Below are 23452 nucleotides of genomic sequence, written 5' to 3'. Positions count from 1 at the left end.
CTCGAGTTACTCTTCTTTTCACCCCCCTTCAGCGTCGTAATGAATCACAGAAACGAGTATCAGCCCCAAAAGCCCCATCGTTTGGCCTGGACTTCAAAGACTCGCACTTCGCCGTGCGACGTTCCACCGCCGACTGACGTCATGGAGGAACACTTAAGTTGCTTGGTTATCAAGGATTTATCCTCAATCATCCACGAGGCCCCTTTTTGACATGATCCAAGCGTGACGAATGTATCAACAGCAATGTAAATGGAGACTTAACAGGCAGATTCTGACCCCACGAGATAATGCGAGAGACAAAAGATTAAGGGCTGAATAACTGCCTCTTTTGGGGGATTTAATGTAAACTTAAAAAGGTCTCAAATGAACCGATTCTCATCAGCGAGCGGTGGTGGAGAGAGAGATTTTCAATGTGATGAAGTGAACAGCCCTCTTAATAACTCTTACAGTCTAGCACTGCAAGTAAGATGTCCTGCAAGACCGGTGGATCCATCATCCATCTCTAAAAGCTCACAGCCCATAAACATTCCATAAAGCGCTGATGGTGTTTTTACACATTCAACCCAAAGTTGCTTTGGATACCAAAAAAAAACCCAGAACGTTTGCCTGCCCATGAATCACTTTTATTTTCGTGTTCGCTCTTGCGCACCAATGAGATCATGTACTGTAAAGTTGGCCTGCATGCTTTGTATGGTCTTCTGTGGATGTCAGTGCGGGCCTCACCTGATAGCAGATAAAACATAAGTGTGGGGGCCAAAAACGTGCTGATTGAGGTGGGCAAGCTGCCGTGTGACACAACGCTCTGTTCCTGTGGTTCAAACAGGCTGCTGAGGTTTCAGAGCTACTCCATTTGGATAAACATTACACGCAATACCCTTTGATTGGAATTACCCTCGATAAAAAGAATAGGTACACGCTGTTCTTTTGGTGACTAGAGTTAGAAAAAACAATCTGGGACAACTCAAAATCATAACAAAGTGGAAAGTATTTATGTAAGTAAAACAAACCCCCTCACACTTCTGAGTCACTCAATTTCATCAGAGCTCTTTCCGAAAAAAGTGCAAGAAATCCCTCTTCTTTTTTGTGGTCCGTCACAACATCACATCCGACTCGTTAACGTCCCCGTTCACTGTGAACAGACTTTTGATGGGGGGGGGGGGGGGGGGGGGAAAGACGCGTCATCTCAGTGAGAACCAAACACTTGCAATTCAACTCAACTCATCACGCACGAGTCATCAACTGACTGAAGCTGATCACGACGAGGGAAGAGAAGCGACAAAACAAAAGGCCTCTCATACACTACTTGCTAAACGAAAGGGATTCGATCCAAAAGGAAAAAGGAGCAGCAGGTGCGAAGCAGCTTAGGGTGCTCAAACTTCTCCTGGCCTCAGTACAGACGTTCCCCTGCTCTCCTGCGGTCAGAGAACCACTTGAGGCTATTGAACAAAGCCGAGCTGGCAGCTCGCTTCCCCCGCCGACTGGCCGGCAACAAGAACCATCGCTCAGTTGCACTCCGCCCTTTTCCTGCGAGCTGTCCCTCGAGCCCCGATGAAGAAACACGGACAAAAAAAAAGAGCCTTTATTGCCAAATCAAATGTTTTTATATCATTTCAGCCGCTTAGTTTGTGAATCGGACGTTGGGAGCAGCGGGTCGTACGTAATCGTGATTAAGGAAGTCATAAACTTGAGAAGAAAAAGAGAAGAGCAAAAGCAAAACACGTTCTGTGAGAAATTCTTTAAATCAAAACAGCTTTTATGATCACGTGAGATTCAATGTTTATTTTTACTGAGGCCATAAATAATCAAGGTGCATGTGTTGAATATGATATAGCAAATATTTAGAAAAGAGATTTAAATCCACAAGGCGTGATATAAATCACTTTTAGGAATCTGGCAACACGTGTCCTCTTCAGCATATGGACGTTGGATACCGAAGAAATCAACTGAGAATGTTTTCTACTTCATATTTGTCACAGTTGCAGTTACAGCATAAATGAAGTTGTATCTATTAAATGTGAGTCAAAGGGTTTGAGGCTGCACGGATACGTCTTAACCCACCATCCACGGCCTCTGGATGAACCCAAACAAAAGGACACAAAAGCAAGTTGGCACTCAATTAGAGTAAAGCTGCATGACAATGCAGAATGAATCAAAACCTGGGCACAAAGCCATGGGCGGACTCAATAAAAATGACTGCAACTTTATATGTAAATAGGGAAACATCCAGACAGTGATCCAAAAAGGATCGATGTCTCAACAATAATAAGACTGACGTGAGCACAAAGAGTCCCTGGAGCCAGAGGCGAGTCTGGATGAGTCATCTGACCCGGGATTGAGCCTCACCCGCTGCAGCGCCCGCCAACGTGTGACTCGCACGCAGCCCGCTCTTCTCCGAATGAGATCCCCGAGCGTCTGGAGCGCCGACCGCATCACGGTCAGGGAGAGCAACCATTAAAAGAAGAAAAAGCCTGAGGTAAAAGAAAAAGGGGGAGATTCAGACAGGACAGCCCCGACTACCGTTCCCACAAGGCTGAGGCCTTTAAGGCGCAGAGGTACGATGGAGGCCCCCGAGCATTTATGGGACTTTTCACCGAGACTGGACAGGAAAGCCTCACAATCAGCCAGAGATCACAAAAAAAAGAGAGATTTCTGTCCAGTCGTCCACTCGGTAATCCTTATGGATTTGCTGGACGACTCTCGTGAAGAACGACATCGACGACACGCGACGTTCCAGAGGATTGAAACAACCATTTTTTTTCCGATTACAGCAGTGAGCTGTTGTCTTGTGTCCTTTCAGTGTCCTTTCAGACACAAGACAACCAAAGGCGATGAGGCGTTTTAAAGTCATTCATCATAAAACTTCAGATGGACACCTTGATCATCGTTTTAAATAAACAGATGTCTTTGCGACTTCCCCTGTAAAGGAGAAGGCCAATAAACTGCCACAGCAAACAGCTGTGAGCTATTCGACTAGAAACAACACGGCACTTTTAATACAGCCGTGTCCTTCAACACATCACAAGTCCTGCCAAACCCGAGAGCCTCAACCGTCCACACAACGGCGATGGATGTCTTCTGGTTTGTGATGTTGGTGAGGATGGTCGGATTGTTTTCCTTCTGCTACTTGAGGTTTTAAACAACTCACAAAAGGATTTAGGATGTGTTCAGATCAAACTCAAATGCAGAGTCTTTCTTGTGCTGTACAAATAAATAAGATGGCAACGGGCAGTGAAAGCGATTTAATGTCGGCTGTTTCATTGACGTCTATTCTAAGAAGAAAGAGAGGAAATGATGCTATTAGGCATATTTCATAAGCAAGGGTTGAAGAGACAGAATTGCTAGTTGCCTTCCTGTGGGCGACTGTGGGTGAGTGGGGAGCACGGCCGTCCTCCAATCAGAGGGTTGTCGGTTCGATCCCAGGCTCTGCTAACCCGCATGGGCAAGACACTTAACCCAACGTTGCTCCTGTGGGTGCGACTACAGTGTGTGAATGTTAGTTACTGATGGCAGGTGTCACTGTGTATGGTTCTCTTCTCATCAGTGTATGAATGTGTATGAATGTGTATGAATGGGTGTGAATGGGTGAATGATGTCATGTAGTGTTAAAGCGCTTTGAGTGGTCAGAAGACTAGAAAAGCGCTATACAAGTAGGGTCCATTTACCATTACTTACTGAGCGGCAGATGGAGGGATTTTAATTCCGGTCGAAGTGCTGAACTGGAAAAAAAAATGGATGCATAATATATGAATAGAGGTTAATTAAAGTTAAAAGTGCAAGACGGTACATGAATCCACAATTCCTGCCACTGCTACAGATGGGCACGTCAATACCTTTTGCAATTGTAAAATACAACTTCCGCTCAGATATTAAAAGAGATTATTTAAATATATACACAACATTTTTGTAAATTGGGTCCAATTTCCCGATGTCGTTTTTACACATGCTATTAAGTATAACGCTTGCTGTCATGTTAGTTTTCAATCACTAAGCATTATGTAGGGATCTGAATACATGTTTTTTTATCTTTTCTCTTTGGTGTTGTTTCTTGTTAATCATCAACTATCCGTTTCTATGGGAGTTATCAAAATACAGACTGATTGGTCCACCCACCGTTCCAGTGGTGCAGAGCAGCTCAAGGGTTTGAATCTGCTCTTCAAACATCGACGTGTCAGACTTGATCTGTTTGTCTTGGCTTTTGCTGATCATCCAGTGCTACACATTTTAACAAAACAAACTGGGGACACTTGTGTGGAGCAGAACTTCCACCGTGGCCGTCAAATAACACCGGAGAGAGAGAGAGAAACACTTTCATGACGATGACTCACTTGAAAAAAAAAAGAAAAGGGAAAAGCTAAAGAACAGCGGGGTTGGGTTTCATTAGCTTTGTGAGAACGGGCTCAGCGCTAAAACACAGAAAGCAAAACACGGATTGTTGGTTTTCTCTTCCTAGTCAGAGAAATACACATTTATTCTACATATGAGCTTTTTCCTTTGAAGCAGGGAACGATGCCAACTTTCTATGCCTTCAAAGCATACCTCTCCTCTGTGAATTTATTTGTGCTGTACGTTGGGATAAATCCACGTCTGTTAAGTTGTAAATTAAGACCTGGGTCAGTCTGCTGACCATTGACGGTGGTCCGGATCTCCCTGTAGGTTCAGTAATGTCTGCTGTTATTCCTGGGTGGCCCTCGCAGTTGCTTTCAATGGTGCCGGTGTATAAAGCCTGTACAGTAAACACGGCCTAAGAAGATATCGGAGGCTTCATGCTTCAGACTCCCGAGAGACGGTATCGGACGTTATGATATTTGATCACTGTTGACTCTCCACACGACATATGTTGTATTATATATCAGCCACATGAAATTAAATCTTCCGCTTTGGACTAATCGCTAAGAAGTCATGTGGCTATGATGTAATGATAAGTTGTGACATATTGAGTATTCAAAGCTACACAGAGGGAGGGGAGGGGGGCTCATGCCTCAATATTTGGCTGACATAAATTACTGCAGGACACCTGTGAACAGATGGCCATCATACTCCCAACTCCAACAGAGTGAAAACAGAAAATGAAAACGTGCAAAGGCATCCGTGTGCCTTTTCCTCGCAGGGAAATATTGTGATATAAAAGAAGAGATCAAGGCGCCACTGTGACGCCACGTCATTGAAATGGGAGTAGTTTCGCTGACTACCCGAGAGACGTACTGAAATGTTGGGTTTGCTCCGGGGGGGGGGGGGGGGGGGGCTGCAGCAACGGAGGGATCAGGGTGTGTCGGCCTGCAGGGTGTGTCCGCGTCTCTTAAAGCCGACGCCGCCTGCGTGAAATTCAGACAACCACAGTTTAACTAACACGCGCCCAGGCAGACACACAGACGCAACGTCGTCACAAGCCAGGGGCCGACGTCTGTGTCTCCACGGTGACTTGTCTGAGGGACGAAGGCAGATGGGTCGTGTGTGTCTGTGTACCTGGGGGAACAGAGGACGTGTTGGGACATCCGCACCGTGACTCCAGTGTGTGTGATTTTATTAATGCGATAGGACGACGGTTAAAATGCTGCTTTACAAGATTTGCATGTCAAAGTTCACAACGCTGCGCCTGCAGAAGGAAGCACAGAAGCGTAGGGTCAGAAGAATGGGAACATTATTTTAATTTATACAACAGCATTCCTTGTGTTCTTTGCACAACTTGCGTATTTGCTACTGGAACAAGGCTACATCTTTAAACAATGCATATCGTTAGATGTTTCCTTACGAGGGGTGTGCTGCCTTCACAACATGAAAATGCACCAGGGTTAAAAAAAACAATTCTCAACAAAAAAATGCATCCGTTTCTGGATTCCACATGGAAGTGCAACAGCATGCTATAAAGCAAAACAATAAATATTCCACACTCTGGAGTAATATTGTGACATTGTATCATACAGTTACATTAGAATGTCTATGAAATATCAGTGAAAAAGGTATATATTTTATTTATTTTTTTAAGCCATTGATTTATAAAAATAATTTTCTCTGTACACATATTCAAAATGTCCAGCGGTTTGCATAATAGTTTGATGGATCAATGTCTCTGGTCTTCGTCACTATAGGCCTGTGAAAAAAAACAGGAAAAAAAAAAAACATCAGTCTCCTAGAAACAAAAATCAGACACATTTAACTTGGGCAATTACTGCGATACAGACATTTAATATCTGAACATGTCATCGACAAACAGGAGCTGGAAAATGAGGCATGGTGCTGCCCGCTGCAGGTTCCAACGACCATATTTCACAATAAACTCTGGGAGAGCAGGGATCGGGGGGGCAGGGGGGGCGTTTAAGCGGCCAGCTTTGAGTTTGGTTGCCGTGGCGATGCTTTCTGATAGCCAAGCAGCAGCAGTCGGCTCTCAGATCTCCCGCCAGACTGGCACGCTCGCACTGGGAACTGTGGGCACCTCCCGAGCCACAAGAAGGAGAACCGCAGACAACCTCAAACTAGACAGACTTTCTCCTCCTTCTCCTCCTCCTCCTCCTCCTCCCCGATGTTGAGGCTGAGAGTCGACGCCGTCTGCTACGTGTAAACTCAGAGCCCAAGTGACTTAATGGAACTGGGCAACAGCCTTCCCTCCCGTCTGCACACTCCGTGGGCCTCCACCAATCGCATCGCTGAGCCGCTGTGCCCTCCATTTAGCCCGCGACTGTAATTGAACGGACCATAAATGAAGGTGGAGTAAGACCGGCCATCGGTGGTTACGTTGTGACTCTGCCGATGAGGTCATTGACAGACTTTGAGGCTCTCTATACTTAAGGCTGCTGCTTGCAAAAGCAAAATTGTTTTTCTGGTGACTCAAATGATACAGCACATTTTGAGTTTTGAGTCCGATTCTCTGGGATTCGGGCTGTGAAGCTTCCCGACCGTTCAAATTCTCACCTGAAAACACAGATCTTTTATTTGCATCGCGTGTACCACCTGTGAAAAAACGGAGACAGAACATGTGTCATGCAAAGTGAAGGTAGCATGAGGGCCGAGGAACAATTCCATATTCGGGGACATAAGTTTCTTACCCGGCCGCTAAGAGTTATATGACATATGAATGCTGTGAAAATCGTATAGTTACTTTAAACACCAACTAACTCAGTTGCACAGAGTTTAATTTTCTAATTCTGAGAATTCCCACAGTGTTCTTTTAGTACGGCGACTGGTGTTTATGCTGAAATGGTCCACATCTACACCAGCTCCAACATCACTCATGCTTCTGCAATGAGTGATTCTGATTATCGGTAGATTAATAAGACAAACTATCTTTAAACACTGTAAATATATGTTTTAAGCAATCTGACTTGCTTACCCACAGCTGTAAAAGGACAATGTGGGAAGAAGGACACACTTCTTTCATTCCCATTGTGGTACGTGTGGTTGTAGCAAGTTTATAGAATAATGGGACATAATAATAATGGATTTCTCCCCCCGTTATTCATCTCTTACATACAATTGGTCTGGGCTCGTCTGCTGTGACAGTAAGAAGTCACTGTGCTAATGAATTTAGCCGTATATTATGCAGTACAGGTACAAAGACCAAACCACTTCATGGACAAACACTCCTGGCATCTTTTTCACAGGTCTGCCAGAAGAAAGAAAGTAGTAGAAAGTAATATGGATGATGAATAATGGTCCCTGAAAACAAGTTCAATATCTCACTTCGCGCAATACAACCACTCGCATGTTTAATACACACACACACACACACACACACACACACACACACACACACACACACACACACACACACACACACACACACACACACACACACACACACACACACACACACACACTAATACCAAGCAGATTTCAGCCAGCAGTGGTCTGGGGCCCCTCTCTTGCCACGTCTTGTGGCTGTTGTGTCTCTTTAGTCTCTCTCCCTCGGCGTGTCTAAGCTGCCTCCAATTCAACGCGTGGCTCGTGTCCTTGCTCAACGTGCCATTACCAATGCCGAGGATTAGAAAAGGCCCCCGGGGACCATTTGGAACATTTATCCGTTTATTTTGCAAGATACACATTTGGCAAAAATAAAAAATAAACAACCCGAGGAGGTTGTTTTTCAGAGGGACAGACATTTGCCTGCCTCATCTTTTGTTCGCAATAGCGTCGTTTTGAGTAGCTGGTGTTGGTTTTAACTGACAAAAGAAGAACGTTTCATTGACAGTATAATCTTTAGACCTGTTCATTAATCAACTTCCTCGCTGCCCTTTTTGACTCAGTAGTGGACGGACACCTACAATACAAAATGTCTTCCGTATATTGGTTGAACTAAAGAATAACCACATTTTGAGAGCGGTTTATTCTCTCCCACGACTTTGTCTTAAAACTACCTGATTGGTGGAAATATGTAATGTTTACAAGTTCTTTTTATATAGTCCAACTAAAGTACAAAAAGGGGATCAAAGAACTTTCCTCATATGTTAACCAAAGTTGAGAGAGCATAAATTTGACATTTTTGTTAGTGGACCTCAGTGAATTGAGACCTACAAGCCTCTGACAATGGGACCATACAGCCACATACATTCATGTGATTTATGCGAGAAAGGTCTGATCAAATTTGATCCTTTTCAAAGCCGGAGTAAAATGCTGCACTGTGTTCCAGCCAGACCACTGGTACGACTGGATTTACGACTTTAAAGAACCGTTCATGTCTATCAACTGGATCTCGATAGAGATATATCTCTTACTTGATGCCAGGAAAGGAAATGTTATATGACAACTTCTTCACCCACCAGTGAGATATGGAAAAACTCCATTTGTCGACCCTTTTGCTCTATCAACATTTTTTACAAGCGATACTCGCCCATTAATCTTTTACGTTTTAATAGATCCAGAGCGAGTTTAATGGATTAGCCGCTCGACTGTGAGAAACTACCAGCAGACTCTCCGGGAAAAAGGGAAGCTGAATGAGGAGATGATAAACAAATCAAATGTAGTGATTAAAGTGGAGACAAAGGCGGCAGAAGTAAGTAATACGGGAGGGTCTCTCACTCTTATCCTGTTCAGGAGGCTCCAGGATGTCACTCTCCGTGTCACTGGGAACATGCCAGGGCTGTCGGATGGCCTGCAACTGCTGGTAAAACTCATCCTGATATGGAAAAATAGAGCAAAACCAAAACAATGGAAGACTCGGTTAGCTACCTAGGCCAAAACGTTAACGTTACAAATAAAATACCTCACTTTGCTAAAGCGATGGAACTACAATCCTTTAAATGACTACATAAATAGTCAGGAAAGACAATATCACAGAGACAAGCAGTAACTAAAGAGGTTTAGGATTCTTTGACCCTCTCGTAGTCGTCCTACGTGGGACCAGGTGGCTTCAATAAAAGCAAACTGGGTGCACGAGTGTTTTTGATAATCTCACAAGGTGTCAACTAGCATAACTGTCAAAGAGGCACTGGAGAATTCCTGCCCACCGTTAATAAAGCCTTCAAAAGGTCTTGTATTTAAAAGCGCCACTGTTGAGTTAATCATGAAAGGAATATGAGAAATAAATTCCATTGAAAGTTCTCCTTTTATGCCCATTTTTCCACAATGAAATGACATCCTACTGTATGGACCTCCACGACTCTCCATCAAGCCACACATGAAGCGTGTGTCTATGCACATGTGTGATATTGTGAGTTCTGGTGCACTCGATCACGATGACGCCTCTCATGTTGTGTAGCAGCTTTACTTGGACGTTGGGCCCATTTAACACTCAGCAAAGACGAGTTCACTCCAATTATACAAAAAAGTTACAATAAAGTTGAGTGTGATTTTCAATTCCTTGACCCAAAGTTTATGACAATCTACTCCATGATTTATACACTGTGTGTGCACTTAAGTGGGAAATAGATCCAACACAACATGTAGAACTTGAAGCCGCACTACGGGGATGGAAGATTCGATGGTTAAAGGAACAGATATCGAGGTTTTGGGAAATTCCCTTTTGCACTTTCCGGTCCGATGGTAAATGAGACGATCAATACCACTCTACATTTCTGTCAATTTAATATGGAGCAACAGCCAGTAGTCAGTCATCTTAGCTTAGCATACGGCCTAATGATGGGAAAACCGCCAGCTTAGCTTTGCCCAAACAGGCAACGCCTGGTTATGCATGTATGACCTCTACGAAGTGAGCAACCGAGGCCTTTTTAACGACAAGCGATCCCATCTGGGCCTTACCTCAGACAGGTAGGCCCGTAGGCTGGCACCGAGGCTGTCCGTGGTGCTCAGTCCCGGAGGGGTGAGCAGCGCCCGAGGACGCGCGGGCTGACACGTCGGCGTCACGGGGCGGCTCCGCGATCTCCTGAAGGTCACCTCCTTATGGGGCCCGGGGCTGAAGCTGGAGCGCGTCAGTAAACTATTCGGGGTCAAGGGCCGGCTGGGCGTCCTCGGGGTTTGAGTCCTGCTGCCGGGGTTGCTGGGAGAATGAGTCCGACCCACGACCACGGAGGTGGGCTTGGGGCTGAGCAGAGGGAGGCCAAAACCGCAGGGTTTGCCGGAGAGGCTGGCGGCCGGAGACCGGGGCCCGGAGAGCAGGCCGGTGAGGTTGAGTGTGTCGGGGAGGGTTCTGTGGCGCAGAGGGGTGTGGATCAGGCTACCGTGCGGATTGTTGGCGCCCCGAGTGGTCATCTTCCCTACTTCTGCCAGCTTGGCCAGGTCCTTCTCAACCTCTGTAGGGGGAGAAACGTCAGCATCCGGATTTTAGATTTAATTCAGAGTCAACAGCTGAGCAGGATGAGTTATTTTTTTCCAGACACATTTCAAAACAGCTTTATACAGTATCTATACAACGACGGTAAAAATGTCTACTAAATCAAGAGATTCAGCGATAAATGTACACATTAATAGGCTGCAGGGTGATTACGTGTCCCACAAGTCCGATGATTCAAACTTTACTTTACCGAGCATTAATAAAGTGGGCGAGACCGCTTGGTTTAATCCTCCTTCTGGGCAGTGATGACAATATTTATAGGCACTGTAAATCGTGGTGAATCCAGCTTCCTCTGTTAGAAAAGGTTCCAAGTGGATATACAGTAAGAACGGGCTGGTAAAAAAAAGAAAAAAACACTTTCTTGCGTTTTTGAACGCAAATTAGTTCACAAACATGTCTGTTTATGAAAGAAAGGGCCGCAGCCAACTTCTACGAAAAACATCTGGGCCATGTTTTCCGTGTTTTATCATTTGTTAAAAATCTTGGCATTCAGGATTCAACAAACCAGTCTGGGAGTTATCATTTGAGAAGGATAATTTGTGGAATGACTCATAAGGAGCATGTTTTTCTGGAAAACTGAATGTGTGTGACGTTAAATAAACATCAAAAACATGCGTGACAAGTATTATTTTTGCAAACATTGGCTTCCTTGTTTTTGTGCGAATGGAGCTTTTCCACACAAAGAATGTGAAGTGCATGTAAAGTGGAAAACGTCTGCAATGCTACTCTAAATCCAACATTGAGGCATACTTAGCAGGTCTTAAATCTATTCAAGACGGTTACACAATCCTTTAAAGAAAAAAGATAATGTAATTCTCTAACGTGCATAATATCGGGGGCGAGTGCATCTGGATGACATTTGAGTAAACGGAAGTTCTGTATATGACGAATTCCCAGTTCCAGCCTTTAACAACCCACACCAAGTCTACCACGACTGTTATCGCCACATCGTAAACAGGATGTGTTCATTAGTAATCTGTTCCCATAAAATTTATATTTTTATCCCAGGTTATTTATCAGTACTGATAAACAACACGTGTTTTTGTCCGTAAAAGGTTGCTCCGCTCGTGATTTGACTGTTATTTCCCCTGAATTCCTGGCATTAATGAGTGGGCTATTGCAAGCAGCTTTATTTTGAAATTCTGTCCAGTGTTTAACAGAGATACTACACGCCCGCTTGCAGAGACTAACATAATATGACGGCTCCAGGAGATCAAAGAGGGAGCATCAAACTCCATGTGCTATAAACCTTTCATGCCTTTTAATCAGTAATAAAGACGGGAAAATGAAAGATGGGGAGAAAATGAGACAGACAGAGACACAGAGAGAAAGCGATGAGAAGAAATAGAAACAGATTTCATTTCTTTAGGTCTTTGATCAAGCAGAACAGAATAGGGGGCCGAGGCACGCAATTTAACCATTGAGAATTATTAGGCCCCTCCTATAAAAATAAACAAGAGGGGTAATGACATTTGGCTCGACTGTAATCCATCTGCAGGCTTAAACTAATACAATATGTCGAAGTAGAACATCCTAATATTTTGAGTTAATATTTCTCAGAGTGGTACTAAAGACGTGATTCCTACCTTTGTTCACATGAATCACTTATTTCTGGGTGTAAATCAGGAACCTTTTAAACTTTTGATCAAAAGTCTTTCTTCAACCCAACGGCATATCTGGTAAAATAATTTCATATCCCTGAAAATAATCCACCATATTCTATTTATTTGGATATTTGGGAAAGAAATCCCCACAAGATCACATGAGCTTCCCCATATCCCACACGGCAGACAAGGAACAAACCAAACAGCCACATAATTGGGGTGACAATATAAGATGAAAAGCGAGGGTCGAGCTCCAAAACGTGGAAAGTATCAGCAGCTAATAAAGGCTTGAAAGAGCTGACTTAAGCTTGTTGAACAGCTTCACTGAGCCACGACCTGAATATTCATTAACTCAGAGTAAAACAACTAGAAATGAAACCATCTGAGGACCTCGGGTCTAAGAAAATTCTTTGGCCAGAAACTAGTGCATTCTATAGCTGCACTCTTCCCCAAAGTGTGTGTGTGTGTGTGTGTGTGTGTGTGTGTGTGTGTGTGTGTGTGTGTGTGTGTGTGTGTGTGTGTAAACGTTTGCACAGCGTAAACTACCAATAACCCAACGTTAAATCTGACTTTGCCATGCGATCCATCACTGAAGGCACAGCACACAAACACCACACAGAAGTGCCTACCGGCGAGCTGCTTGCCCATGTTCTCCAGCTCTTTGGAAAAGAGGGCGTCACCCAGCAGCGGGCTGGTGCGCCCGACAGAGCCGCCACCTCTCGCAGCCTTCAGATCAGCCTCCCAGACAGGCTGACGCTGCTTAGCGAGGAGAACAGGAGAGAGAGAGAGAGACAGACAGTGGCGTTAGAAGAAAGACCCTTCAATTAACTCTTTAATGTAATTCTCGGCTTTCGCTGGAAATATCTCAGCCATATCTGCTGGGGGGGAAAAAAAAAAAGGGCAATTATTATTTTATGGGCTTTAGAAAAACACAAGAAACCACGGCGAGCGCGGATGAAAGCGGAGTGAGTGTGCGGTGCGATCTGTTCGTGTCAGTAGTGGTTCGCGACATTTTTTCATGCGTGCAGTAGTCTGTCGGCAAAGAACACGGCACCAGGAGTTCATAAAACCAGCCGTTTGAGCTCATTATGTCACCATCGTACAAGAAAATAACACACGATCATGTTCCAAAGAATACGAAAGACAACAAATTGCCAGAAAAGACAGATTGGATCACCTGCGGCCTGTATGTGTTTGCTTTGACGGACTGGGGTTGCCACGTCCTCGATGGTACACGAGTGGCCGGATGAGCTTTTAAGCCAATTGGACTAAGTGCAGGTGAGAAATACAATCTGCCAGTCGTGCTGGGTGTAACAAAGTTAAGTTACGGAGGATGCCGGCACTCTGCGTCATGCGATACGCGATGCACTTAATGAGAGACAGAGTTGACTTGACGAAGTGCTGCCACAGACAAAAGGCTCCCGGAGGTCAGGTGACATTCAGAACACTAGTGTTCCAATAGCATTTTAAAGGCAAACCTGGGATAAGAGGCTACTCGTTTAGTGATTTTCATGATTGAAAGTGGACGCTTCAGGAGGGGAGGAAGGCTGAAAACCAGGAATCCTATGATAAATGACAGAACATGATTCCCAGGGTCGATGGCGTTGGTCTGCACGGCCGTTAGATAGGCGAGGCGTCCTGCGGCAGCAGAACCCACATCGTCACAAACCGATCCTTAATTACAGCCTTCATAAAGAGGCAACGCGGACTGAACGTTACACAACTGAATCCCCTCCACCACTCGTTGGTGGTATCCCCCGAAATCCAACAGCATGACATCATCTTGTCCTTCTCTCTCTCTCTCGCTGGGTCTTCTCAGTTCTGGCAAACAAGGCCACCAACAGTTCTCTAGTTTAAGTTTCCTGAGCTCAAACTTGTAATTTTACTGTGGGTCGTTAAATTATAATGCGTTTCAATGTGTTTTATTTGACTAAACAGGGCAAAAAAAACGGTTTTATTTGGAGAGCAGTTGATATATGGAGATTTACTCTTATCAGCGATGTCCACAGTTTAAAATGTGCATGTCCCCCTGCCCCAAAGCCCCGCTGTCCACTACGGGAAAGACGGTGCTGTAATCAGGACCACGTCGGCTGGGTCCTGCTGACAGTCCCACGGCAGGACAGACAAACAAAGTGTACCGGGTCTGCAAGCAATCCACCTCTGGAGATAACATCAGCAGGTCCCCCTGTTCTTCACCTCCTTCGTTCGGACGCCTAGAGGGGACGCTGCAATCTACACGGGCAAATGCATGTTCAATCATCTCCAAAATAAAAGAACAGCAGTGACTTCTGAGTACATTAACGTCAGTGGCGCACAACCCAAAAACCTGGTGTAACGCTCAAGCAAAGACAGAAAGACAGGGAATTGAAGTCTGGAGTTAAATATTTTACAGCCTGCATGCGTGCAGCTCTACGTGTGTGTGGTCAGCAGTATCATCAGCCGCCGGGGACGCGTGCATGCAGTCATGGTTTGAGCCTACTGGTGCCTTTGCAAAGCACAATTGATGGCCACTCTTGTTGTGGTTATGCAGAGTATTATAAGAACCAATACACACACATACACACACTCACGTGCAAACACAAACAGAAGCATATGTAACATGCGAGCAGCAATGCTTTTTTTCTTTTTTAGGCCTGTCAGGTTTGTCTCCATCTGGTTCTGGTTCTGGTCCCTGTTCCGTTGCAGCAGCCGCCTTCCCAATAGCCTTTGGCTTTTAGACGGGTTAACCTTTAACCCTTGGTAGCATCTCACCATGCACAAAGCCAAGCAAGGACAAGTAACTAAAACCAGCACTTTTAGGCATTCTGGAAGACCGCCGCGTTGGCTTTGCAAAGCCAGACCGCCTCCCACGAGCGCATTTTGTGCTCCACGATGTAGCCCAGCAAGTGCTGGTCTTCCAGTAAGGTGCAGGATGAGTTAATGCGTGAGGGAAAGAACACATGTGCGAGACGGCTTCCAGCACAGTTTTTGACCATAATGAAAACCAACCTTTCCAACCTGTGAGGAGAGTTCATAATCAAAGATAGGCCACTGCTGTTAAATCATTTTCGTATAGTTGTATGAGGAGCAACACGCAACTCTTACACGCAACAGCCAGAGGAAAATAAGAGGCCGAGAAGGGTGCAGATGGTTGGAAAGTTGTAAAGGGCAAATTACTGGAGTAGTTGCAGGAACTATAATAAGGAAAATCTGGAGATATTAAACAAACCTTTATAGGAATATAACTTCTCTAAAGCTATGCTCTAAAATCACATAGATCTGCACAGATGATAACCATGCACGCAGAACTGTGGAGGTGTGGAGACAAGACTGGTGCCAAATGTTAGAAGCCATGCAGTGCATCTGCTGAAACGCCGCCAATATTCCAGTGGAAATGAAAACAAACCATCACAACGGTTCTGCCTTGTATCACACGCATGGCATTTCATCACAGTAATTATCTCACAAATGAACGGTTTCCTTTGGCAGGTTTTATGTTGGTAACACCCGTACGACACGAGCGAAATTTCATGCAAACAAATCACTTACCGCTTACAAAGGAAACTATAGAGGGATTGTTGGGAGAATTTGCTCCGGCGATTGCTTTAGGAAAGTATTTGTCTTTATGAGGCAATTATCACCTAAAGGAGCAGGCAGAGGCAGGGGGGCTTTCAGACTAATAATGATAACCATTAACAGTGTTTACTTTCACCCAACTTTTACTGCCCAAACCGGGGTAATGCCCAATGCACGGCATACTTCCTTTAAGAAGTGCTAATCTTTAAAAGTATTAACAAAGGAAAGATGCACTTGGACACTTGCATACCAATGCAAGGGACACATGTTCCTTAAAAAGGTAGAGCAGGGATGTTCTTTTAAAAAGGTAAGGATAGAGGTCAGGTTATTCCTCAAACTGTACGACCGTTTTTTCCAAATAAGCTCATAAAAGCGGGACTTTTCCTCCATACTGTTTAGTGATTGTGGCCCACAAGCCCCTGAAGGGCCAGTTAAACTAACAAGCTCTTACAAATTGCATTTGCTTTTTTTTTTCAAGACAGCCAATCAGAAGCAATTACACACAAAACGGCCACATTAGTTACAGTAGACGACAGGAGGACGTTTGCACTTGTGATTTCCACATGGGACACATTAGTATCCTGGACTTTCTCCTATAGAGATGTAGTGTTTGGTCCTTTGCTTTAAGTAGCTAAAAAAATAATGCCTCAATGTGGATATGAAGGAAAGCGGTAAAGAGGACTTGACATTTAGCGGGGAGCTAAATGTATCAGCTGATAGCACTGAGCTACGTGAGAAGAACAGTGTACAGTTGTCTGTGTTTTCTGTATAGTGGCTTGTGTATTTGGCCTAATACCTAATGACTGCCGGCTTTGATTCGACAGGTTCTTTCAGCCTCTAGAAGTCTGCTCCCAGTTAGTCAGAAGCCTCCCTGCATCTGCTCCACACACGTAGTAATGCCTACGCTCCAAACCTTTTTCGTGCTGTTAAAAAAAAAAAAGCCTCGTCTAACACTTAGATCGGGCAATTATGAAAAAAAAAAAAAAAAAAAAGGTTTCGGCTTTTTGTGCGATAATTATAACAAAAAGGGGTGCCGGCGTCTTAGCTGACCGCCTTATTAACAGCATGTGAGAGTCTGTCTGAGCCTGGCGTGTAACACATTAGGGCTCTAAAGATTTCCCCCCTGAAGCATGTCAAGTTATCACGCGAGCCTGCTATTGAGCACGACTGGTTGTGCTCCTGTATCCCATAAATATCCAGGCCCATTGTACAAAAACCTCCAAAATCAGCCTCAATTGTCATCACTGTCACTCGATATTCTTTTCATTCATTCCTCTCACATTGCACACAAGAGGAGGGAAGCAAAGTGATACAGGGAGGTATCTATCACTTATTCAGCACCATGTTGTGTTGTGTTGTGCGTTGACATGGATGCACAACGGATCCGTTTTGTCCTATAAAAGGAGAGGCAGGAACAATAGAAGCCGAGGGGGGAGAGAGTGACGTGGTAATCGATGGCTGTAAGGTGATCCTGACTGTTTGGCGATGGATGCAGGGAGGACACTTACAGAGCCCGACACTTGAGACAAGGCGTCGCATTCCAGCAAACGTCCCGCCACTGTGTCCACTCCGGGCAACGGAGCTGCTTTCGGACAACATTCACAACACAGCAAAAAACAAGGAAGGAAGACAGGACAGAGCAGAGCGTGAGACCGCAACATTGTAAATGAAACTCCCACTTTTGGATTTGAACTGTGCCGCGCAACTTACATGAGATGTCAGGTACAGCTTGTTCCGACACGTGAGACTTGTGGTCCTCTTCAGATCTGCCGTCTGACAGGCTGTCGCCCTGCAACCTGAAAGACAATATGTTGCACATTTGAAGAAGAGCACGTGGGTCGTTTTTTTGTCGGCACAAATCGCAACTCTTCATCGCGGCTCCTCGTGCCGCGCTGCTCGAAAACCACAGACACGCATTCAGACATGTGGTGCGTGGATTGAACCACAGACGGGCCGTTTTTTTTCACAACTTACTGACAAAGCAGAGCTGGCACATGGATTCTGTTTCCCCCTTAAATCATTCAGTTACTGGCTCGTTCTCGTGGTTCCGAGCCCCTCCTGCACCTTTTCCATTCCAAAGATATCCGTTTGAACTGAAATGGAGCGGGCCTGAGAGATTTAGATGTGTTCTTTAAAAAGGTAATAAAAGTTTCCCTGAGACAGGAAAAAGTATACTGGGGGTGAAAGACAAACAATGATTGGAATATCTTCTCAGCAGCAAGATAACGATGCGATACGTGGCTTTTTGCTGCTTTCACCATTTTAACACTTTTTTAAGCCATCGTTACTGTATCACACACCATTTTAGCTCAAAATGCCGCGTGCTGTTTCCACGTCATCGTGGGCCACCGCGAGCTGAAGACAGAGGAAAGCAATCCTTGTGCTTTAATGGTGCAGCTGCATTCCGTCGCAGCCGCAGGGTCTCTCGGTTCCTACCTCTTCCGTGAGGGTAGAAGCGGTGCACGGTTTTTAAAGTGTATTCTGTTTCTTTTCCTCTTCATACATCCCTCGCTTTGTCGCTCCCTCTCTTTAATGGCCTTTATAAGACCATTAAAAAGTACCCGAGATGAAAATCACAAGGCCTGTTCTCTGAACAAAAGCCGACCGTGGCCGCAAGTCCCCCCGCTACCATTCCCTCAATGCATTCCTGATAGGAAAGCCATTCATTTAATGAGAACTACAAACCCCAAAAGAGGTTTACTGGGATCTATCAATTTCCATGGACATCTCCACCAACTCCGCCGGACTTTGCCCGAAGATCTGGGATGCGTTTGCACACAGGGGGGGAAATTTTGTGGCGGGAGCCTCATGGCCATTAAAAAAAAAGGCACTGAGAGGGCGCTTTGGAGGAGGACGGATGAAATGCTGGTGCGACCACAGCTGGCGCCAGAGGGACAGGGACATGGCCACAGAACGTGAAGGCCACACAGCGCTTTACACTTCAGCGGAGAGGCCGGAGAGGAAGCGGCGTGCTTCCTGACCCGCCCACACAGGCTTGGCTGGAGCGTTTGGTGACTCGGAGAGGAGCGAAAAGACCCCAAAAAAAGACAATGAACGTGTCCAAAGCATGGGAAACATTTCAGCTTGGGACAAGGAAAGTTACATTTATTTTAAAGCTTGTATTGACACGCGATGAAGATAATATACACGCTATTCAATGTTTGTGTAGATCAAGTTTACAGTCATTTATTTACTTCTTGTGTCCTTGGCCTGAACACAGTAACATACAGGAGTGCTGCTGTAAATTAACACAAATGCTGGCGAGGCAGAAACCAAGTTTTCGCCTTCACGCTGTAGGTGTGAAAGTGAGCGTCACCTCCACTTGGCTCTGGGTGGTACACGGTGAAGCCAAGTGGCTCAGTCTCGTTTGACCGCTCAGACAACTGAAAAGGGGGGCCAAGTACAGCGACAAAAGCTTTCGAACAAAAGTGTAACGCGCAGGATGGCGGACCTCTCCGAACCCATAGCGGTGGAACGCTAATGTGTTTGCATGAGTGGTGACGGGTATGCGGGGAATGCTCGTCCAACTTGGGACGGGCGTGGGTTCACAGACCCGTACGGGGCCGAGCAACTCTCTATTATCATTGTGAGTGAGTTCTATTCTAGCAGAAATAAATCTCCTTCAGCCTTAAAACGTACACCCAAATAACTGTTAAAAAAAAAACCCAGTGGCTTTCAGTAAAAAATAACGTCAGCAGGGTCACATCTGTACGGTCGGCCTGTCTGCAGGTGTGAAACGCAGGGGCACTCACTGTGCCACATGTGGTAGTGCTCCCGGGAGTCAGTGTGGAGGCTGGCCCCCTATTGAGCCGTGATCAAAAGGTGTTTCTGTTAATGCCATCAACACGGAGTGCTAATGCACACAGCATTACGCCCGCGTTAGGACCGTCCCTCTCCTTGCTGCTCCCTGACCTCCCTGACCTCGGACTCCACTGTCTGCACATTCTTTCACGTGTGGATTCATCAACACGTGTGACTGACTTTCAGAGATCTGTTCACGTCCCCGAGTCTCACCAAATAGGACTACGAAAGAACACGACTCCAATAAAACGTGGGGAGCATTACGGGGTCGGGTTACAGAGGGTGAAGCAAGAATTTGGACTGAACCGGACTGAGGGAAAAAGACAGTGAAGGAGAACAGATGTCTGAAATTTCAGTCGTTAAAAAATGAACGCGCGGGCCAAGAAGGACTCCAGATACAGATGCTGCTTTGCTCCGCCGCCGAACCCGAGGACTCAACGATAAGCCCAAGACGTAAACTGTTTGCTTAAAAATACAGAGTCAATGCACTTCCTGCAAATCCACTGATAGCGGTCATCCTCCTGCAGAGGCCCTTGAGAACATCCCCGACCAGCAGCAGCCGCCGCGTGGAGCAAAAAACTGGTAAAGCAGCGTGAATGAAAGAAGAGCAGGAAACATTTAAAAAAAAAAGAAAAAATTCAGCAGAGGAGGCCGTGCAGGCAGATGTGTGCGCGTGGCGTCTCATCGAAAAGATACCCGTTTATCTCCGACCGGAATCAAGGAAAGGACTCCTGCCCACACCTGCCTGCTGTATCACATCTGACAGCGATGTGAGCGCTACACGGACGCTGTGGTTCAGGGGGCAACAGGAAATGTGTCAGAAGAGACGGAGCTGCGATAAAGACAGAAAACGAGGGGATAATGGAGACCGTTATCAAAGCTACGGCGGATTTGTGAAAACAAGCGACACCAGAATGCACTTTGGATGTGATGTCGTTCCATGTTCTCAATGTTGAGGTATGCTATCTCTGACACAGATGCTGAGAGAGCGGGAGGGGGGGCGGCGGTGGGAGGGGCGAGGGGGGGGAGTCACGACCCGGGATAACACCAAATATAGATGATGGTAAAAAAACGAAATCCATTCAATTGGCTAACAGCAAGCTTAGTTTAGATCAAATGCATTTGGGCTTTGTATAATTTAGAGGCTTAGAGATGGTCAACATTTGTTGAGAGTTGGATCAGAGATATAACTGTCACGTAAGATTAGATAAGCTCGGTGGTATGTTTACGTGACGGACCGAAGCTATTTGTGTAACTCCTGGCAAGAAAAAAAAAAAATTCCCCAAAATGTTTTCCTTTAAGCCCGTGTAGGAACAGACTCTACGGAGAAGCAGCCAAACAGATAAGAGGAGGAGGAAACATTTACCTGGCACACCTGGAGCAGATGTTCAGAGTAACTTTGGCCTGCGGTTCCGTCTGATAGGAGCTGCGCCCCTGGCTGAACTTACTGCCGGACGGAGCCAGGCCCGTCACGCCCTCCATGCGCAGGTCATCCAGGTCCTCTGGAGGAACAGAGGAAGGAGAAGGGAGAGGGAGAGAAAACAAGGGAGAGAAAGGGCCGCTCATTAATCACACTTTGGTCCCTCTGGTGTCAGCGTGATGCCCGGCGATGACAGTCGGCTTCGGGGGCCAAAAAGGAGCAAACGAGCACAGAACAGTAAACAAACATCCTGCTGCCGCGCTCGCTCGCACGCTTTGCACACACAAGCATCCACGACAAAAAAACGAAAAAAGAAGAAAAGCCGTCGTCACCAACACCACACTCTTTGTTATGTGGAGAGTCAGTGACACGCCACACCGCGGCGTCCCAGGGACGGGAAGACAAAAGGGACAATGAAGTCCAGCGGATCAATCGCACACACGCAGTCCATAAGGAAGTGTGCATGCATCAGAAGCCAGTATTGTTTATCCTAACCTCTTACTAGATCTGCAGAACATTATGGATATATGTCAGCAGATATGCTTATAAACACACGTAAACAAAGCCGCAGAGGCCTTTTTCACTTTTCTTCTCGTGAACATAAATTCACAATTTTTGTCAGAAGACATCGGCTTCATCGCGAAATGCAGCTGCTTCTTGAGCGATGACATCACTCCGTGTGGGACAATTAAAAGTTGACACAAGACTAAAAGGATCAACAGCCATTGTAGGGGAGTACCTAATGTTCTGCATGAACACACACACGTTTATTCAATAGACACTGTAGCATGATAGGGAAAGAAAGCACAAATCACGGCAATAACAAGACTTATGAAAGAACCGCACTGACAAAGAATAACACAAAGTTGACGGGCTCATTAAATATAACAAGGGTTCAAAGGCGAGAGTCTGAATCCGCCAGAGCATTTTGGTTTTGAGTGCATCCTCAAGGAGATAAAAGACTTTGCAGTACTCTCATAACACTTCCGTGTTATGGGGATGGGGAGCGAGTGGGTGTCTGGACTCTGGACTTGGGTTGGATTCCAGGGTCAATCTTTCTAAACACATGTTGAGTCAGGCGAAGCATTTTGACCGATCACCAGAACAATATTTGTCCCGTTGCTCTCGTCCGACCAGAAGAATTTCGGAGCTTTGCCAATGTGTGGGCGGCAGCGTGCGCAGGGGGATGGGGGGGGGTGAAGTACAGTGTATTCTCGCCTCCAGGCTGCCGTTGTTTCTGCTCTCGCGTATGCAGTGCGAGGCCGTGTGTCCGTCTCAGGGGAAAAGTAATAATGTTGGTTCCGAATGGCTAGACACACACATAAGGGTCACGTTACCTGGCCCCTGGTTTATGGGAGAGGGCGGGGGGGGGCCTCACACCTTGAAAGAGGAGAATGCATGACCAATCACCTGGAATCAATTGAATGAAACTCCCTCCATTCATCGGCGTGGCACACGGCCAGACAATCCCACCTGTCTTCTTTTCAGGAGATCATTCCGACGTTTGTGCGCTTTCTTCTGAGCCACTGGCTGGAGGCGTGCGCCCGGGTCGTATAATTCTCAGGCGTCTGGGCGTTCCACAATGAAATATCTCGACAATTAGGAGAAATGTTTCCCAGAGAATAAATCCTACTGAGCTGTCGTTTAACAGTAACTTTACCTTGAGGTGAATATTTGAGGCATCGAATGTCAAAAGGAGAAAAGGTCAATACGCAGATTGATTCCCATGTAGAATAAAAAGGCAGATGCCCAAAAGATGACCGATGTTATCATGTTTAACTACAGTAGCTTGGACGACATCGCGCCATGACACCAAAAACTGTTGGCAAAAGATCTGAGTCGAGGAGTCTATTTAAGACCTTCAACAAAGTGGGGGTGGGGGGGTTCTTGCTTTGCTTAAAAGTTGGACAACATCACCATCAGCCCATCCGTCATGTCACTCACGCCGCGTCCCCGCACCGACAACACGTGTTGTTTTAGTGTTTTTGAGGAGGACAGATTCATTCCAGTCAAATCCTTAAGCAGGCATATTAAACGTCCCATTCATCACGGTTCATGCGTTGCACTATTTGCACTATCTGGGCCGTTCGCTGGCCGTGGGAACCGCTCTAGTCTTCACCTTTCCCTCTTTTTTCTTCGTCCGATCCCCCTTCTAAATATTTCCGTTCTTTTGGCAAGTGACTAATGTTGCACGCCAGATTTTCTCCGGGTCATCGCCTGTGATACAAATCATGACTTGACGCTTGGAAGCGCTCCCTCGGTTTGAGGCCGCGGCCGGCGTGCACGAAAAAAGCAACGAAAAGAACAACGGCAATCGGCTGCGCCCCCCCTGCCCCCCCGAAGGAGAACGTG

At 45.8% G+C, this 23452-nt stretch overlaps 1 protein-coding gene across 3 annotated transcripts in view; it reads right to left on the bottom strand.

Annotated features, from left to right (window-relative positions):
• Positions 1 to 5621: 5621 nt before the first annotated feature.
• Positions 5622 to 23452, bottom strand: part of c21h8orf34 (chromosome 21 C8orf34 homolog) — a 40084-nt gene continuing 22253 nt past the window's right edge. The window contains exons 8-15 of one of the 3 annotated variants that reach the window (XM_040167567.2): positions 21047 to 21182; positions 17590 to 17675; positions 17388 to 17461; positions 12954 to 13080; positions 10189 to 10679; positions 9010 to 9106; positions 6907 to 6945; positions 5622 to 6088 (exon numbers count right to left, since the gene is read on the bottom strand). In XM_040167567.2, the coding sequence (XP_040023501.2) occupies positions 6081 to 6088; positions 6907 to 6945; positions 9010 to 9106; positions 10189 to 10679; positions 12954 to 13080; positions 17388 to 17461; positions 17590 to 17675; positions 21047 to 21182 (1058 nt within the window). In that variant the 3' untranslated portion in view covers positions 5622 to 6080. Of the gene's footprint in view, positions 6089 to 6479; positions 6946 to 9009; positions 9107 to 10188; positions 10680 to 12953; positions 13081 to 17387; positions 17462 to 17589; positions 17676 to 21046; positions 21183 to 23452 lie in introns of those variants that run through there. The other 2 variants (XM_078095863.1, XM_078095862.1) reach the window with 2 other exon arrangements.

This window comes from Gasterosteus aculeatus, chromosome 21 (assembly GCF_964276395.1).
Source record: "Gasterosteus aculeatus chromosome 21, fGasAcu3.hap1.1, whole genome shotgun sequence".
NCBI classification, from domain to species: domain Eukaryota; kingdom Metazoa; phylum Chordata; class Actinopteri; order Perciformes; family Gasterosteidae; genus Gasterosteus; species Gasterosteus aculeatus.
The sequence above is the reverse complement of the archived record's forward strand: the minus strand, read 5'-3'. Positions and strand labels throughout refer to the sequence as shown.